This window comes from Anser cygnoides, chromosome 6, assembly GCF_040182565.1.
Source record: "Anser cygnoides isolate HZ-2024a breed goose chromosome 6, Taihu_goose_T2T_genome, whole genome shotgun sequence".
NCBI classification, from domain to species: Eukaryota; Metazoa; Chordata; class Aves; order Anseriformes; family Anatidae; genus Anser; species Anser cygnoides.
Genome location: NC_089878.1, coordinates 9,194,080 through 9,212,002, shown reverse-complemented (window position 1 = coordinate 9,212,002; position 17,923 = coordinate 9,194,080). Strand labels below are relative to the sequence as shown.

Sequence of the window (17,923 nt, the reverse complement as noted above, 5' to 3'; positions counted from 1 at the left end):
TTTTGAGACAGGGACAATTTTTTTGTGTGGTTTTTTTTTTGTGTGTGTTTAATATAAAAAGCTCTTTGCCTATTCAGGTGCTTTTACACTAAAGAATTTTAAAAGACACAATTAATAGTGATACTTCAACTTCTTCCCCACCATCCATAAACTTAATTTCAGGGAGTTCTTGGTTCAGCTGTAGTGCTTTATATTTTAGTTTAACAGCTTTTCTGTGGACTTGGATAATTGACTTTTCAAATCTTGCAAGTCTTTGGCATTTACCGTGTCCTGTGTCAGGGAATTCTGCAGCTTGATCTATACTTGGTAGTAAGAAAAATCTCCGTTTTGAACCCTATTGGATTCCTGTCTTTTTGAATACACCTGAGGGACTTGGAAGAAGCAGTGGACAATTGTTTTGTGCCTATCTTCTTCTTGTTCACATTTTCATAGGGCTTTATTATGTCTTTCCTCATCTGTGTTTAGGGCTACTAGTCTGTTTATTCCTTAGTTCTGATCAACCCTGCAGCACTCTTTTTCTCACTTTATCCTTTCTCAAAGGAATGAACCATAACTGGGTGTAGTACTCAGACTGTAGATACACAGCGGGTTTCTGTAGTGGTAAGATGTTAACTTCTGTTTTTTTCCCTCTATCCTGTTTCTAGAAATTGTGAACATTGGGTATGCTTTTCTGAGCATGGCATATCAAATTGGTGTTTCATAGCACTATTGATGTTAATCCTAAATTCTTGTGTGGAAAATAGCTTTTTTTTTTTCCTTCTTCCCATCTGCATCAGTTCACATTTACCACTCTATATTAAGCAGGTCTTCTTGCCTATATGACTGCTTCAGAGAGCAACAGTTTTCTGTTTGTGAGGCATGACTTCTCATTACTGAAGTCATCACTATTTTTCTGTGATATACATCCATGTGTCCCTCAGCCTTCTTTCTAGAATCATTTCTAAAATTGCAAAAGAGCATCCCTCAAACAATGAAAACTCATTTTCTGATGGATTGTCAGCAGACAGCTTGAGTTAGAATGGTCATTTTAGTAACAGTGGCTTTGACCCATCATTGCTCCTTTATTGGAAGGGTTCAGTGCTGAATAGTTCTGCTAATTTTACTCCAGGCTTGATTTGAGAAGACTGTTCATCGGGGCAAAAGAATGATCGCTGCTCTGGAGGAACAGTGATGCAGTTGGAGGAAGTGTTTCTTTTTCAGAGACTGAAATTTAGTAACATCTTCAAGGCTGTTGAAGTTGGAGGCTTTTTACCCTCCGCAAACACAGTCAGAATGCAAGTGGAATTTTGCAGCACATCTGTGTACTGTGTGCACTGGCTTATACTGTGCACAGGAAGAGTTGGGTCTTCGTTTATGAGGGATTTTGCTGTCATATGTTTCTGATGGGAATATCTTGGTTTTTTGAATGGTGGATGAAATGTCTCTTGGATTTTAGAGGACTATGTAATTTAATGGCAGTATCCTCTCTCTCTGCAGCTGCCGATGGGATGGTGTGTAATGAGTTATGCTCAAGTGATGGCTGCTGGGGACCAGGGCCAGACCAGTGCCTCTCCTGCAAGCGCTTCATCAGGGGAAGGACCTGCATAGAGTCTTGTAACCTGTATGATGGGTAAGGTATTTCCTTTTATTTCCCTTGCACTTTTCCCTGAAGCTGCTTGATTACATTGTTCAGGATTCCAATGTGTAAGTTAACTTGTTTGTACGATAAGCAGTATCTGTTCCACTGCCAGTATCACTGCTTTTGAGTGAAATATACTATGGGATAAGTTTTAAGTATTTCATAATGTGAACTTGTGTAGAAGGATTTATCTAGTATTGTGCTTGCTGAAGTTCTCATACAACATTAGTTTGTTACACCTATTACACTCCTGATAATGTGAACAATTTGATTTAGATGAAGACATAAAACATTTAGCCCTACTTGAATATTGACACCCCTATTAAGAAAAATATATGGTTATGTTCTTTCAGATGAGTTAGATTTAGGCATGTAGTAGGGAAACTCTGAGTAAGGACCCCAAAGTAGGACAACTTTTTTTTTTAATGAAACATTCAGTATGCTACACAGAAATAGCAATAATACAACCAAAATGAGTTCTCCTTTTTTTTCTCCCATTTGTGCACGTGCACCATCTTTTCCGAAAGGTGGATAGTCTACCTGCTGCACAGACAAAGCTGGCAGACTCTGCCTTATGACAGGGAAGTAGAGCTAAGCTGTTTGTGTGACTTGCAGCAAAAGAAATTCATAATTAGTTTGTGGAGGGAAGCAGGTAGAATTTCACTACCTATATAATAGTATAGCAAGGTCCCTAGCATTTCTTTTATAATAAAGATAAATAAAAAAGAGACAAATTATTGTAATTACATCTTTTCCTTCAAGGTGCTAATTGAAAATATCATCACTGCATGGTTTCTTTCTTTTCCTGCCTTGGATGCCAACTCATGGAACTGTTATGGGGAGAGTATTTAAATGAACTCCTGTAAATACCTGCTTAGATTATTTCCGAAAATAATCTAAACTTTTCTATCTGGACAAGACATGCAAAAAGCATTGACAGAATACCATTTTATATGCTTAAAAAAAAAAAAAGTTGCAGATCACAAGTGTATTATATGCACCAGAACATATTTGAGCACAAATCCTGGGGCAGTTCGTGGCTGGTCCTGCTATGGTGCCTGTCTCGGTAAGATTGCAAGGAGGCTCTGTGCTTGGATGGCTTAACCAGCCCTTTAGTTGGGATGTTCTGAACTGTATTGATTAGGGAGTGGTATTTGCACTTCACACAGGCTCAACTCCTCAGTAAATATGAGATGTGTGACCTGGGCTTGGGGAGAAGTATTTTTGTTTGATTGAGAGCTCTGCATGTTCATCTTGCAGGGTAACAACAGTATTTCAGGGTAGGGTCGAATGTATTTGACTTCTTTAAGTCCTCGACAGGAAAGCTCTGTCTCCAAAGCTAGAGAAGGATGAGCTTAATCGGAATGGTCAAGTGAGGTTTTCCTTAGCTGTATTGTTGCAGTAGATCCTGATGGTTGTAGAGGGGCAGAGGAAGGGCATCAATAAACAAAGCACAAAGGCCTTCACCCTTTAATATTAGTGCAGCCCATGGGCATGAGTGGGCAGCACACCTTTAATTAATGCAAATGTTATAAATGGATAATGCAACAAGATGGGATCCATCTGCAAAGCTTAGGTGTCCAGTCTGAGCTTATCACGTAGGTTTTCTCTGCGGTTAGTGGGGAGGGAGGCTACCTCTCAGGTGTTGCTTTGTTTCGGTCTAGAGTAAGGTGAGGTGAATAGCGTTGAGAAGGTGCTGGAGCTTTTTGTAAAAGACAGCTAGCAACTGAATTGAGACACCTGATGTTTGATGGAAGAAATCCCTATCCAACTATTATCGGTACCTTTTCTTTCCCCCCTTATAAGTGGTTAATAATAATTTTTAAAAGGGTGAAAAAAGATCCCTTAGCTGATAGCTGTGTGTGAATACATGAAATAAATAAGCAAAAGTATTTGTTTTGACACTTTATAGATTCAGACCTCAGTCTAGAACTGTTGTTTATGAAAATAAAGTTATGAGCTTTTTGGAGAAAGGCTTTGAAGTGTGAGTGTTTGCAGAGACTTAACTAAAAGAATATAAAGAGCACCATGATTGATGCACTTCCTAATGTTTTCCTGTCTGGTAGCGATGTCTTACATGTAACGAATGTCTTCCTGAGCCTTAGATAAAAACAGAGAAATGAGTTACTTCATCTACTACATTCACTAGTGTGAATGAGGATCTTATTTCTTGAGGGAAAAGGAGAAAAACACTGAGGTTTGATACTGGTAAACAAGATGTCCACTGTTTCACCTGCCTGTGAGTGATGTTGCTGATGGTGCCCAACTTTCAGCTGTTGTAAAGGAGCAAAATGCAATTAGAAGTGATCTCAGCTGGTGTAGTCCACTGGCATTAGTGAAGCTGGTTTCCACCAGGTGAAGAGGCAGCCATTTTAGCTCAGTTTCAGTCTCACTTCTGTTTTCTCCTAACCTTCCTGCAAAATATTTTTCTAGGGAATTTCGTGAGTTTGCAAATGGATCTGTCTGTGTCGAGTGTGATCCCCAGTGTGAAAAGATGGAAGACAACATGATCACGTGCTATGGGCCGGTAAGAGCAACCTTTGGTGTGTTGTGGACTAGCTGGTTGTTAGAGTGTGCTAAAGCACAGGCATTTTTTGCTTGGAGAATTTAGAGTGACTGTTGAAAACCTATGTTAACAAAAGAAAAAAAAAGTGTGTGTGTGTGTATATATATATATATACATAATATATATATATATATATACACGCACACTCTCCGTGTGGGACGGAATTCTGCACGTTAAACAGATGCTAGGAGTAAACTCCCTTGGATTAGTCTCCTTAAGTTGGCTTAAAAAATGCGTGCCCTTTTCTTTCATGAGTTGTCTTAATGCCTTAGCTGTGTAGATTCATCAGGTCTTTAAATGACAGAAGGTATTCAGTTGCAATTTGAGTGTCCTCTTTTATCACTGTTTTAATTCATTATATTCAATTCTGTGCTGTTTACTGTAATTTCAGTTGACTTTTTTCAGAAAAAGTGTGGGAATTTGTCACAATCTCTTGGAAAGCTTGAGCGACCTGTTTTTTTTTCTCCATAGGCCAGTCTTTGGCGTTGTTTTGATACAGCTTTTTTTTTGCGTGCATCCTAAAATGAATGTTAACTGCAGCTGTCACCTTTATATGTCCAGCGAGTCCCGTTTCAAGGACTATTGCTCTTTTTTTAGACAAAAATCGTTCCTTTCTTTTGGTCTTCTGTATATTGCCAAGATTAAAAGAAGCATGCAGGATAGTGAGGAGTTGTATTTTAGGCTCTTCATCACTGAGAAAATTTAACCTGTAGCTTATTTCTTTGTTTCTATGACTTAACCTACTGATTATAAACAAAACAATGGCATTACACTGCTAATTATTCTCATCATCATTTTTGTTGCGCTACTGTGCTTTCTGATACTACAAAGCAAGAACCTAACATTGCAAGTTTTCAGCCAACGAGGGGAATTTGGATTTGTAGCGGGACTCCTGGATGTAAAATCATAAACCAGTGCCCAAACTGAACACCAGATTTGTTTTGTTCCACTGGCTTAAAATGTTCAGTTTACATTGTTCCAAGAGCCTCGGTTTATAGCTTTTAACAGTCCAGTCTATGTATGTGTTAAGAAGGAGACCTTGTAGTCCTTCAGCATTGTTGTGACTAGATACTGCAGGGAGAATGCAGTTCGGAGAATAATTCTGTGTCGCAGAGGTAGCGTATCCCACTGAAAGACCATTGCACTTGCTTTGCAAGCACTGTTCAGTATTGATTAGTGTTGCAGGAAATTTTTCTCATGTAGATTTAAAGTGGGCATGAAGTTTGTTGTGTTAAGCACACCAGTAATATAGAGAAACCTGTTCAGAAGCTAGAATTTAAGTCTTAAGCTTTACAGAATAAGTTTCTGCCCAGAACTGCCAGGATTTACGCATGTTGCTCCCGAACAGTGACTGGGGCCATGCAGGTAACTCGCTGTTCATGGGGAAAGAAATGCTACTGCAGTTACTGCTGAGTGTGCTGTCATGCTAAGATCTGCAATTCTAGTGCAGCAGGAGAAGACAGAGTAACTTGAGTGTGTGCTGCATTTCTTCCATGTTCTCCAGGGACCTGACCACTGCACAAAGTGTTTCCATTTTAAGGATGGTCCAAACTGTGTAGAGAAATGTCCTGATGGCTTACAGGGGGCAAACAGTTTCATTTTCAAATATGCCGATGAGGATCGTGAGTGCCATCCATGTCATCCAAACTGCACCCAAGGGTAAGTACAAACTCTGAAGTGAGCCATTCTATTCACTGTTTGTAGACCACTGATTTAGCTACAGTTTGGCTTGTTAAAGCACTTGTTCCACTCCTGAAAATGGAGTGCGTACAGCAGTATATGTAGGTTGTTTTCCAGGATTTCTCATGACATTCAGATTCCAGTCATAAAAGTCCAGCAGCTTATCAGAAAATAAGTTTACACCTCTCTGGAAAACCACACAGAACTTTTTTTTTTTTTAAAGCAATGCACAATTAGCTTTCCTACCAGCTAGCTCTGCTTTGTAACAAATGCTTCCATTTGCACCTAAGTGTAGACATGTACAATGACTTTATTTTTAGTATTTATTTGTATATGGAATCTTCATTTCAGTTCTTTGGTATTTCTGAAATAACCCTGCAGCTCTTCCATGAGACTGAAATGTTAGTGTCACCTTTTTTCATAGGAGGACTGATGAAATGGGTTTGTCGGAAACCTGAATCTGATGATCAATTTCTCAAGTCCTGTCTAGTATCTCCACGATCACTTTTTTACATTTGGAAATATATAGACCACGTATCTGAGCCAGAATTAAGAACGTGTAACAAAATAACAGTAGTCGAATACATAACTGTTGTTTTGCATGGGCTGCATCAGTTAGAAGTGTCTTTTTGATGAGATGGTTAGTGGTGTCCAGCATACAAAGAAAGCAAGAGGCAGCCAGGGGGGAAAGAGAAAACTTCAACCAGTGAAATAATCTTCCACAAGAGGCTCTTACTGTTTAGCAGCTAAAATTAAACCAGTAAATTATTCAATGTAATCTTGATGTCAACAGCTGTTGCCATTCAAAATGAGACCTTTTGCTGGTTTTGCAAATCTAATTACAATAGAGCCATTAGGGAAATGAAAGTGAGATAGCAAAGACACAGCCAGGATCTGTTACACATTTGTCTTCCCCTCAGACCCTTTAAATCAGTTACGCAATAGAAGGAAATGCTGCTACTGTAGAAGAGTGTAAGAAGAAACTATTTGAAAAGATGAGCTCACTTCAGGAGCTCTGTTCCTGGTTTTAAGAGGTGGTGGAAATGCCAGTTCTGAGGGAGTCTGACAGGCCCATCTATGGTTGACAGATTTACTGTCTGCCCTGCATAAGAAGCACCTTGCAGTTTTGCTGGCCTCTCAGAAGAGTAGGATGTGACCGTTCTTCCCGTTCCATCCCCTTTTCTGGGGAGATCTAACTGTAATTAATTGTCCAGGAGTAGCTGTGTTTCCTGGAGACCAGGAAGGGAGCAGAAAGTTTTCCATTCCTTATCGCTTCTTTATATGCATCAATATTGTGCAAGTGGTTGGTTTTGTCTCACTGGATAGAATGGGATCAAGAAGTGAGGTTTATACACATTCTGGTGGAAATCTGACATTCTAGTTCATAGGGTTCCTTTATGCTAAGCTCTGATATCGTATAATACTTGAACTTTGTTTTCCCTTCTTTACTTTGTGCAGAAGTCTGGTCCAGCTGATAGGTGAAAGAATGTCTCATTTAGCTTAGTATGCCAATCCCCAGAGAAATGACAGAGATACGCTGGTAATAGGGCCAAAGATTTCTCCTGGGTTACATATGCAAAAATGTAGTTATCTCCTAGATGAAGAGCTCTACCTTTACTATGAGTCACATACTATTCCTCACAGAAATCCTCATCCTCTTTACTAAAAGGTTGATGGGTCTGTTCTTAGGTGTTTTGTTACCCCTCATGAAAACAACACACGCATGCCCCAGTCTGGATAAGCATAGATAATCTCTTCCAGTATTTCTAAAGACTTTCTGGCATGTGATTATGTTAATCTGTTAACGATTGCCCCAGATGTTTGGGGTTTATGGGTTTTCCATCTTCTTGCCAGGTTTGTCAGGGACTGAATGTGCCCACAGAGAAAAAGGAAATCAGTCTCTCCTGAAATGCTGCGTTCTCTAGTTTCATATCCTCCTTTAGAAATTAATATTGAAGTTCCCCTCAATCAGGATTCTTCAGTGAAACAGGTTGTGGAGGGAACATACCTTGATATTTGACTCACAACTGAATGGTACAGAGAAACCTTAAATTTACTTCATCTACTGTGTGTGTTCTCCTCTGTCAGACCAATTGCTGGAATAAAACCAGTGCCCTAGCAGTACAGCTTAGGTACTTGTCAAAAAGTCTTGAGCTGCTGCAGAGCACTGCTGCCAGTGCGGCGCTGTCTAAGTCCTGCAGTGCTGCTCTGTGAATCAGGGTCTTCGCTAAAATGCATAGTTAATTCCCATAAGGTTTTTTTTATCATCTCCAGCTGTTGCTGTCATAGGGGAAGATACCTGTCCCACCTTTGTGTTTTCTGTGAGCATTTTGGCACAGTTTTGTAGCAGTACTTGCAGACGATCGCTCACTAGAGCATGGAATTAGATAACACTGTTCTCCTTTATTCAAGTATAATGACTGCTCCTGTTAATAGGTGTGTCATTATGCAGTCCTGTTAATGATCTTACATTGACTAAGAAAACTATCGAGGAGTGACTTCCTTGGATGCATCAACTTTGCTTTTTTGGCTTTGCATTCCCATGATAAACATCAGCTACTCTGAAGCCAGTTTGGAGCAGATCTGAGGCCCGTAGGACAGCTATCCCATTTAATTCAAGAGAGTCAGAAAGCATTTGGCACTTTTCCTTGCTGAGCTAGCCAAAATGGAACGCTTTCACAGAAATAAAATACTAATTATATAATAGCATCTGACAGTCTGCTTCCTCCCTGGGCAAGACACAAACAGGAGATTTCACTGGACACCTCCTCTCATCAGATATTTTCTTGCTCTTTTTTTGGAAGGAAAGGTATTACTGTTCACCAAGAGTTTATTATCCCTCTAAGCCAAAACTAGAGAAGTCATGGGAGCTTCAGTCAACATATGAACGGTCCGGAAGGGATCTGAAGGCACAAGGACTGTCTTGCCCCAAAGGCGTTTTGAATTCCAGTTGGCACCATAGTGCAAATTCAATGGCAACAAATTCTAGCTAAGGCACTGTTACTATTTTGTTGATGAAAATTCTCTCCCTCTCCCCAGCCCCAGTTCAACTTCCTTACTATCACTGTCAGCATATACTTACTCCCTGTTACCTAAATAAATCCATGGTTTTGATTCATCTGGCTTTATCCATAGCAATAGTTGGATGAGCAGGTCATTGCCATAACTAAGGTTTTCTTCTGTCCAGAATTAATCCATTTATATTATCTCATAATCAATTTTGTTTGTTTTCAATAACAAGGATTTTTGAGAATTCATCTGACTAAAAATGGCTTTGCTACTCCAGATCTGAGAAAAGTTAAGACCCTACCTCAAAGTTAAGGAAAACTGACAATACTTATGAAAGTTGGAGAGAAAAAAGGTTATTTCAGGAGAAAATGATTGTTATTCTAATTTTCAAAACCATTTTAACAATTTTTCTTTCAGAAAATGATTTTGTAAACGTAAGGTGAGCTCCAAGTGTAACTGTCTTATAAGCTGTATTGGACTATTGTAAGGTACTGAATATGTCATTAATAAATTGTAACATATCAATTAACCAGTTCATTTTACAGAGAGAACTTGGAAAATAAACATACCATCCAGACTCCAAGCAGAAGGAGGAAGCCTGGGGGTCAGTGGAGTTCCAGTGTGATGCATGATTGTGTCACACTTGTACTTCCATGTGTCAAAAAGCCTGACACCAAGGAAATTATTTCCAGAGGAAAAATAACTGATGACTTCATGGTGAAAATTAACTTGTTAATAGAACTAAGTGTCTGCTGCCATTACTCACATCGTATTTACTGCATTTAAATCAGGACAGCCAGAATAGAGTATGTAGCTATTCACCATTACTAGGAGTAACGGAAATTGCACCTAGACAGAGTTTTTCTGTTTGAGAAATCCACTGAAGACGATTACAGGTTTAAATAAAAATCAGTGATATTTCAGGTTTGGGTGGGCGAGGTCCAAACACCTCTCCTCTTCTGGATTCAAGGTCCTATTCTCCAAAAGTCTGAGAGTAAATGTGCAGATGTGAAATGACTTCAAGACAATAGGCTCTTTATGTCTGCCACTTATCTGAACTAGTAATGGGCTCTCCGACCTCTAATCTGAAAAGGACCTTCTTTTTATTTATAGCAAGAGTCTAAATTCAGCTTCTCTTGACATGCTAGGAAATGGAAGATCTTGAACAACTTTTTCAGCCTCCTTCATTACTGAACTGGTTTTCTGCAAATTGCTGAGAATGCCATAAAGGAAGAATGCTGGGCATGTCTGAGAGTGAATTCAGACTTGTAAAGCCCAGGACAGCTGAAATTTCAAAAAAAAATATATCTGTCAAGAGTTCTAAGTTTTTGAACTGTCTGTAAATCTACCCTTTCCACTTCATGCATTATCTGGCCACCTGGGTATTTAACGAATCCATTTTGCTCGCACATTTGCTGAAGGAAAACATTATTGAGGAAATACAAAGTCTCTGTTTGCATGTCACAGCTTTTATGTAAAAATAAAGATTCAAGTAAACAAACAAGAGGTAAGGTTCACTGTTGTTCTGCTCTCCCTGGTGAGCAGATGGGAGCAGGAAGACAGTGAAACTGAATCTGCTGAATTTGTGTTGTAAGGGCAGAGTGATAGCTTAATTTAAATGCAGCAAAAACTGATGAGTGGCAAGTGATGGTGAAGTGGAATGGAGATCTCTTGGGAGCATATTTGAACTCTTAGAAATTCTGACATCTCCCTTTATCAAAGCCAAACTGGAAGCAGGAGACTTTAAAAAAGAATTTGGGATTATACCTTAAATTTAAAATGCCTCAATTGAAGGGAGTATCTATCTGCCACAGGAACAGGTTATCTGACGCATCAATAGCCTTGCAGCTGAGGGGCTTGTTAATAACATGGTCCCAAGATCTTGTTAAAGAGTTAAAATTAGTGGTTTGTTTTCCTTAAAATTGTGAGGGCTAGATGCTTGCTATGGATAAGGGGGGACTGGCTGGACATTCAGCACTAAAGGGTGTCAGTTTGTCTCAGACCCTGAAAGCTTAATTTCATCTGTCTTTGATAATCTTAACTGCTGTGTGAAAGGTATAATTGGCTTTCTCTGTGAATGCAGAGGGGGCCTAGTACACCATTTCAATTACTACTCTTCATGAGAGCATGGAAAGTCCACGAATACCTGAATACCTGTGTTTTGCACACAGGCTCTTTTCCCCATGGCTGTGCTTCATTGCTGCTGCATAAAGTGATTCCCTGTAATTCCATTGCCTTGGTGAGCACCTGCTGAATTTGCAGGTGGAGGACTTCCGGCAGCATCTACAGACAGCAGAATGAAGTGCCTGAATCAGCAAACAGCGTTTTGCTCTGATTTTTTTTTTTTTATGTGAATCTTCAGCTTCCTTGATGAGTACAGTCAGCTTCCAAAATATATGCCCTAGCTGGAAACTTAGAACAGAATGAACAGTTGCATCAATTACAGAAAGAAGGAAAAAATGAAAAAGTTTTGCATTTTGCTCCCAGAGGTCTCGTTTTGCGAATCAACTGCTTCCGTGCAGTAATCAATGGTTTGATGATTCAAAAAACGTCCAGAAAAAGCAACTCTATTGTCAGGCCACCCACGTACGCAGGTGAAACCTACATTAAGTATTGTTTGAGCCAAGATTTGTCCAACCTTGGAATACTGTTTACGTTGCTATTGTTGTTCCCATCACAAGCTTGTTTTTGTCACAAGCTATAATTTAGTAGTGACTTGGGTATGTCTTGAGAATTATAATTAAGAATGTGGCACAAAGGGGATTCCTGCTTCCTTGGATCTGCAAATAACAATTTTTTTTTTCTCTTTCTCTCCTTGTTCTCAATTTGGATTTGCTGCAGGTGCATAGGTCCACGTATTGAAGACTGCGTCGGCCTGATGGATAGGTACTTGCTGAGTGATCGTTCCCTGTGTGTCTTCCATCTTCCACGTGTGGACAAGGGCGCATGCGTGTGCATGTCCTTGTGAATGGCAAATGACGTCTTTTGTTCTGTAATTGCCTGCAGGTGTAGAGGTCCCGCTAGTCATGACTGCATTTACTATCCATGGACACGACAGTCCACTTTACCACAACATGCTAGGTAACATCCACCACTTCTCCATTTTTGTACACTAGGTCCTTCCCTAGTTACCATAGGAACGTTATACTATCCAGTTTGTTCAGAAATGTGGAATATGGGAAGAATATAATGTGTTCTTAAGTAATTTATGCCTCTGAACATCCAAATTTGCTTCTCTATTTGAAAGCCAATTGAATATCTTACATGTTTATCTTAGCATGTTTTTTTTTTTTTCCTGAGGTTAAAACAAAAACAGTCCAATTCTGGAATTTTAAGCAGAAATCCATGTTTCTTGATGAAATTTTACTAGAAGTTAAACATAGTGAAAACCTCTGGTTAAAGTTGATTTTTTTTTTTCTGTTTGGCATTTTTTAAAGACAGAACTTAACAGAGCTTTTTCTTCCATACTTTCCTGTGGGGGGGGGGGGGGGGGGGGGGGGGAATAAATGTTTAAGCAAAACTTAATTTCTCCCTCGATTTATCTGTCTTGATTTTTTTTTCAATTTTCTGTTATATATATATAAAAAAAAAACTGTCCTTGCAGCAATTTTGTTTTCCAGTAATGATGATCAAATCAAATTAATGCAAGAGGAATCCCAAAGCACTGCAGTTATATTCCACATTCATTTTTGTGAAGGCCATTCATTGCCATTGAGTTTGTTAATTTTTAAAATCAAACTGGGTAGTATGACTTCCAGGCTTTGGGGTTACTGTCATGAGTTAGGATTAGATAAGAAATATATCCTTCCAGTCAGCTTCATCTCATTGAGCATTTTATTTTGTTTTTATTTTCTTTAAGAAAAGATTTTAAAGTTACTTTTCCTTTCTAGTTTCATACCTAACGTGAAGATACCTGTTTTCTAGCTGTTGAGGGAGAACATGTTTAGCCTTGAAAAACAATCTAAATGCTATCAGGTGGTATACCTGTGTAACTAAATGGGTATCAGTTCTGACTTAATTCTTAGACCAATGATTAGGCAATGGAAGAAGAATAAGGGTTTTTTTTTTTTCCTATTATGGTATTTTTTTTAATCGTTCTGTTATGGGGTGTCTAGTTCGAGATACTTCTGTGGGGGACTCATTTTCAGATGTACTCAATGAGTATGAGTTACTAAAAACCTGCTATCAGTTTTAAACGTCTTCACTTTGTCAACTTTACTCAAAGCACAAATATAGAAAATGTATTATTAATTGTATAAGTTTAAGGGGCGTATCGGACTATAGGGAATGAGGACCATGCTGACATTCATTACTTTAGTAATCAATTTAAAAACAACACGTATTTCATCAATTGGATTTCAATCAGTTTTTGAAGGAATATTAAGGGCTTAATACTAGGAAGACAACATTTTTTTGTAACTTAGTGTTATGGTCTGCTCGCTCTAGCTTCTTCTGTTAGCCCACAAGCTAGTGAGACCTTATTCACTGTTTAATTCCTGTGGTACAGCTTCAGAACTTTGTTCTGAAAATGGTCAGGTAGCAGTGAAGTCTTTGTGGGTGCCGCAAGCAATCACTGAAGTTAAGGGAAAGACTCCTGTTAATCACAGTGGATGTTACATTGGCCCCTGGGACCTTGGATGCGATATCACAACACTAAAGAAAGCGTTGACTATAAGGTTTCAGGCTGAAGCCATGTGTTAACAGGCAGTGTTTGTTTTGCATTTTACATTGTGCAAATTCTGTTTTTTGTCTTGAATCTACTGTCTAGATAGGAAAGCAAATGATTCAGTAGGTGGAAGTAAAACAAATGTTTTACTCTGCTCAAGCAAAGCATTTCCTGCTTGATTCAGTATGAGAAGGGAGGGACCCTCAAATGGGCATTTAGATCTCATGGATTTCGTTTGTTTTGACTTTGCTGAATTTATTTTAGGAAAACTAGTTCACTGTAAATGTGATTAAATGTTAGTATGTGTGCATTTTTCCCTTTCAAAACAATGAAGGAGGTTTTAGGGCTTTAATGCTTCTGTATTTATTAGATCTGTAAAATTTTACATTTTTTTGGTGAAAATGGTTCATTGTGATTGGGCTGAAAATGGGCAAAACTGCATTGGCAAAAGTGATACCTTTTATTATGACTGAAGGGATGTAAATCATAAACGGATATGTTCTACTTAAATGGAACGTTCTTTGGGTCCCTTTAAAAGTTGTGGGACCTCCCTAGACTAACAGACTTTAAAATTAATCATTGGTTTCATCCGTGTCCCATTGAGTAGAATTTCTTCCATTTTTCTTTTACAGTTTTGCACCTTGCAAATTGGTTTAGCCATGATCCATTGACTTGAGGGCTTTTGTAAGAGCATGGTAGAATAGCAGAGGAATTTTTACTGTCATGTTTAATAAAGATTAATCAGATGTGCATCACATGGCCTGTTTCCAAATGACAGGTGAAACTTCAGTTTTTCTGCTTATGTTTTGTCCCTTATGTGCTGTGGAAAAATCCTTACTTTTGCTATTCCATGTCTTCCTGCATAGCTTTTTATTTTTTAACCCTTAACTACAGTAGAGTGCAGTTCACAGGATGAAAAAACCCTTTTATTTCCCTGTTTCCACCTTAGTGCGATTTATAAGGGCTGTTAGACCTCGTTTCCTCTACACAACGTGACAGATTTCTCAGATGACTGTTGGGCGACTTGCCAGATCTCATGCTCTTATTTTTTCCTGTGAGAACCTGCATTTACTTTCAGTGTAAGTTTTTCATCACAAAGGCTTTCACCGTATTCTTAACTGCCAGGAAAAGTGCAAACTGTGAATAAGTAAAAGTCTTCGTAAGAGAACCAGTACATGGTCAGAAGTGTGGGACAACCATGCGCATCGTTTGCTTGTGGTTAGTTGCAAATTCCAGCTGTCGTTACACTCTTCATAGGGAAAGCCTTTGCTCACTTTTGTGGCACAAAAGGAGCAGGTGGAGGCTGGGATCTCCCAGGGTGCCCAGAGGAGTTAGCACTCCTCTTTTCCCACCTGTCACTATTATGACATGCCATTCAATACCTTCTGGCAGTTGCACTCAGCGGTTTCTTTGAGTGGAATAGCATAGTTGTTAGAGGCTCTGGATACAGCATGGGCCACAGTGAGTGCAGTGCAGAGAACAAAAAGAGGAGTCTGCCTCAAAGAGCTGGATAACCATTGCCTAAAAGGAAGACTGAAAAACTGTTAGTGCTCTACCATCCATTAAGAAAATGACTGTAGTTGCTCACATAAGGTTGGTTCTTTTGTGCACCCCAGATCCCGAAAATTATCTAACTTGGTTATTGAAGCTGGGCTGTGGACAACGTTTCTGACTTAAAGTATGAATTCTGAATGTGTTTATCCTTCTGTAATTCATAGAACTTAAAGCTAGGAAGAGATTATCAAAACAGGAGTGAATTTTATTTTTTTTCTGGTGTGTGTGAGATTGTAAATCTGAAGGCGTAATGGGAAGCATGTGGTGGTTATGATGGGAAAGAACTAACACCTTAATGGCCCTGGTCTAAGTAAGCTGATGTCTCTATTGATTTATGCCCTAAGATAACTTCACGTTTTGTTTTTAACTTACAGAAACTTAATTAGCCAGTACCACCATTGTCAAATGGTTACATAAAATGAAGTGTAGGTGTTAACTCAAATTGCAATCCTAATGCTAGCTTTGTATCAACAAAGGACGTTCTCTCAACAAATCATCACTTCCTAAGCAAAAAAAAAACAAACTGTTTTTATGTACTCTGTGTGTGTACAAGAGCTAATTAACAATAAACCCTATGTAATGCAGGCGAATCCTTTCATAGCTGTTTTGTACCCATGCACAGTATGACTTCAATAGAATTTTGCAGCCGTTCTGACTAGATGGTGGGGAAGGGAAACACCTCTAATAAACTGGTAATGTTCATTGCTTTTATGGAGCTCTGTTCCATTGCTTGGAGGAAAGTATTCCATATGCTCTGTATTTTTATAGAATAATCATAGTAACTTCTGGAGGGGAAGAGGAGGAGAATTTCTATATAAAATAAGAGGGAATATAGGATCTGTGAGTATGAACTAAGCCGCATTACTTAACTTGAGTGGTAAAAGATGCTGCTCTTGAGACACTTCTAATATGGTGGTCTCTGCTGTATCAGAACAGAACGGTTAAAGAAAGAATTTCTATTTTTTAAAAATATAAGTTTTATATTTATTAAAATATTAATATTAAATTTATTTAAAATATTTTATATTTTTTTAAGAAGCAAGACTAGAAACAATACTGTTTCTTGCCCTGTTTCTGTGGGTTAAGTAGAGCTCACAGTTGATACATATGGGACAGTTGGATGGAGAAATCCCTGTGTTGTGTGAGAACTGCTGCTACTAAACTGGTTTTCAAACATACCTTTGCTGTGGGCACCTTCATTGTCATGACAGCATTTCACTCCCTGGAGCTTTAGGAGGAATGTGTCCGAGTCTCCCTGTGTGAAGGAACCAGAGGCAACTGTCATCATGCACGTGCCTTTTAAAATCCATTCAGTGGCTCCAGTAGTTTGAGGATCATGTTTAGACTGCACAAGATAGAATAAGGCAAGAAATCTGGTGTTTGTTGTAGTTCTACAAGCAGTGGAATATGAGTGGAATGCTTTTGCTGCCTGTTGAGACTGTTGCTGCCCAAGTTCAGGTTTCTCAGCAGCAGAGCTGTTTACTGGGTTTGAGTAATGATTTGTTAATGCGTAGTGGTGCATGCCAAACAGAAACGCTACAGCGAGGGTATAGAAGTTGTCTTAGCACATCACTTTGTGGATATTGGTACAGCAGTCCTTACTGTATCGTACAGTGCATCCCAGCACTTGTCGTCTTCAACTGGTGAACTCTGAAAGAACATAAGTGCACCATTCAGTCTTAAAAAGCAAGCAGATTTCTTGCAGAAATGTACAGTGACATGTATTTGGTCTGTTTCAGATGTGGTGATATCATAGTGGGGTTTTTTTTGGTTGTTTGTTTTTTGTGCTCTTTGTTTGAGTTGCATGAGTTGCAAAATATATTTTAAAATACATTTAAAATAAGAGTCTTTGTTCTAAAAACTGGGCAAATTACTGTGCTGAAACTTAGAGCAGAAGAAATAAGAAATATTAGACCAAATAGGTCACTGTTGAAAGGCAAGCATTTAGGAAACTCCAAGTTGCAGATGGTTTGTTAGAATGGAAAACAACGCACAGTCCTATTGCAGAGGTCACTGCCTTTCGTACTCATCAAGCTACGTAAGCTTTGTGTGGTGTGTCTGTACTGGTTTGGCTACGCAAATAATACATGATGGAGAAATAAAATGGTATCGTGAAAAAGTGACCTTATTATAGAGCAACAGTATATATGTCACCACTCTCCAGTGGGTTCCTTTTATGGCTTGAAATGAGGATTTAATTTAGATTTAATGTTGTTATAAATTAATTATCTATTATTAAAAATACATTTGTAGAGCTTTAGAAATATGTAAGATGTAGAGTTGTTTAAACCTCAGTGAATGGTTTCTTAATAAATCATTAATATTTAATATATAATAAATCAGAACTAAAGCTCGCAGTCTTACTTCCAATCTACCTGCATAATGCAGGATTTGTCGCTCTTTCATATTTAGGCAATTTACATGACAAACGTATTTCAGTTCAGAGTCCAGCCAAGACTTAATTCTCTGCATTCTGGCTTACTCACCGTGACCCATCAGGTAATTAAGGAGCTGCAATTCTTGCAATAAATGGCAAAGTCTTGGTAGGGGTTCTTTAGGACAGTATGCTGGTGGCACTGTACCTGTGTTGGAAGCATGCGTACAGTGAAAGTCTGCTTAATAGTGTTACTTCAGATCAGTTAGTAATTCCTACCATGTAGTCCACTGTAGGAGGGGGTCTGTATTTGAGCTGGGGTAGATTTATTCCCTTCTAGTATCTATAAAGTGATCTCACAAGAACTCCCCCCGCATGCACACTTTTCCATTGCCTATTTAAAACCAGTTAAGTACTTCTTGGAATGAGCACTTAATGCAGGTGACAATCTGTATG

General features: G+C 38.8%; 1 protein-coding gene across 5 annotated transcripts in view; it reads left to right on the top strand.

The window, feature by feature from the left end:
- The window catches only part of ERBB4 (erb-b2 receptor tyrosine kinase 4), a 579,191-nt gene that overhangs the window by 427,753 nt on the left and 133,515 nt on the right, over nucleotides 1-17,923 (top strand). For 3 of the 5 annotated variants that reach the window (XM_066999837.1, XM_066999836.1, XM_066999835.1), the window contains exons 13-16: nucleotides 1,477-1,609; nucleotides 4,052-4,145; nucleotides 5,689-5,843; nucleotides 11,880-11,954. In XM_066999837.1, coding sequence (XP_066855938.1) covers nucleotides 1,477-1,609; nucleotides 4,052-4,145; nucleotides 5,689-5,843; nucleotides 11,880-11,954 — 457 coding nt within the window. Of the gene's footprint in view, nucleotides 1-1,476; nucleotides 1,610-4,051; nucleotides 4,146-5,688; nucleotides 5,844-11,714; nucleotides 11,760-11,879; nucleotides 11,955-17,923 lie in introns of all 5 variants that reach the window. The other 2 variants (XM_066999834.1, XM_066999838.1) reach the window with 2 other exon arrangements.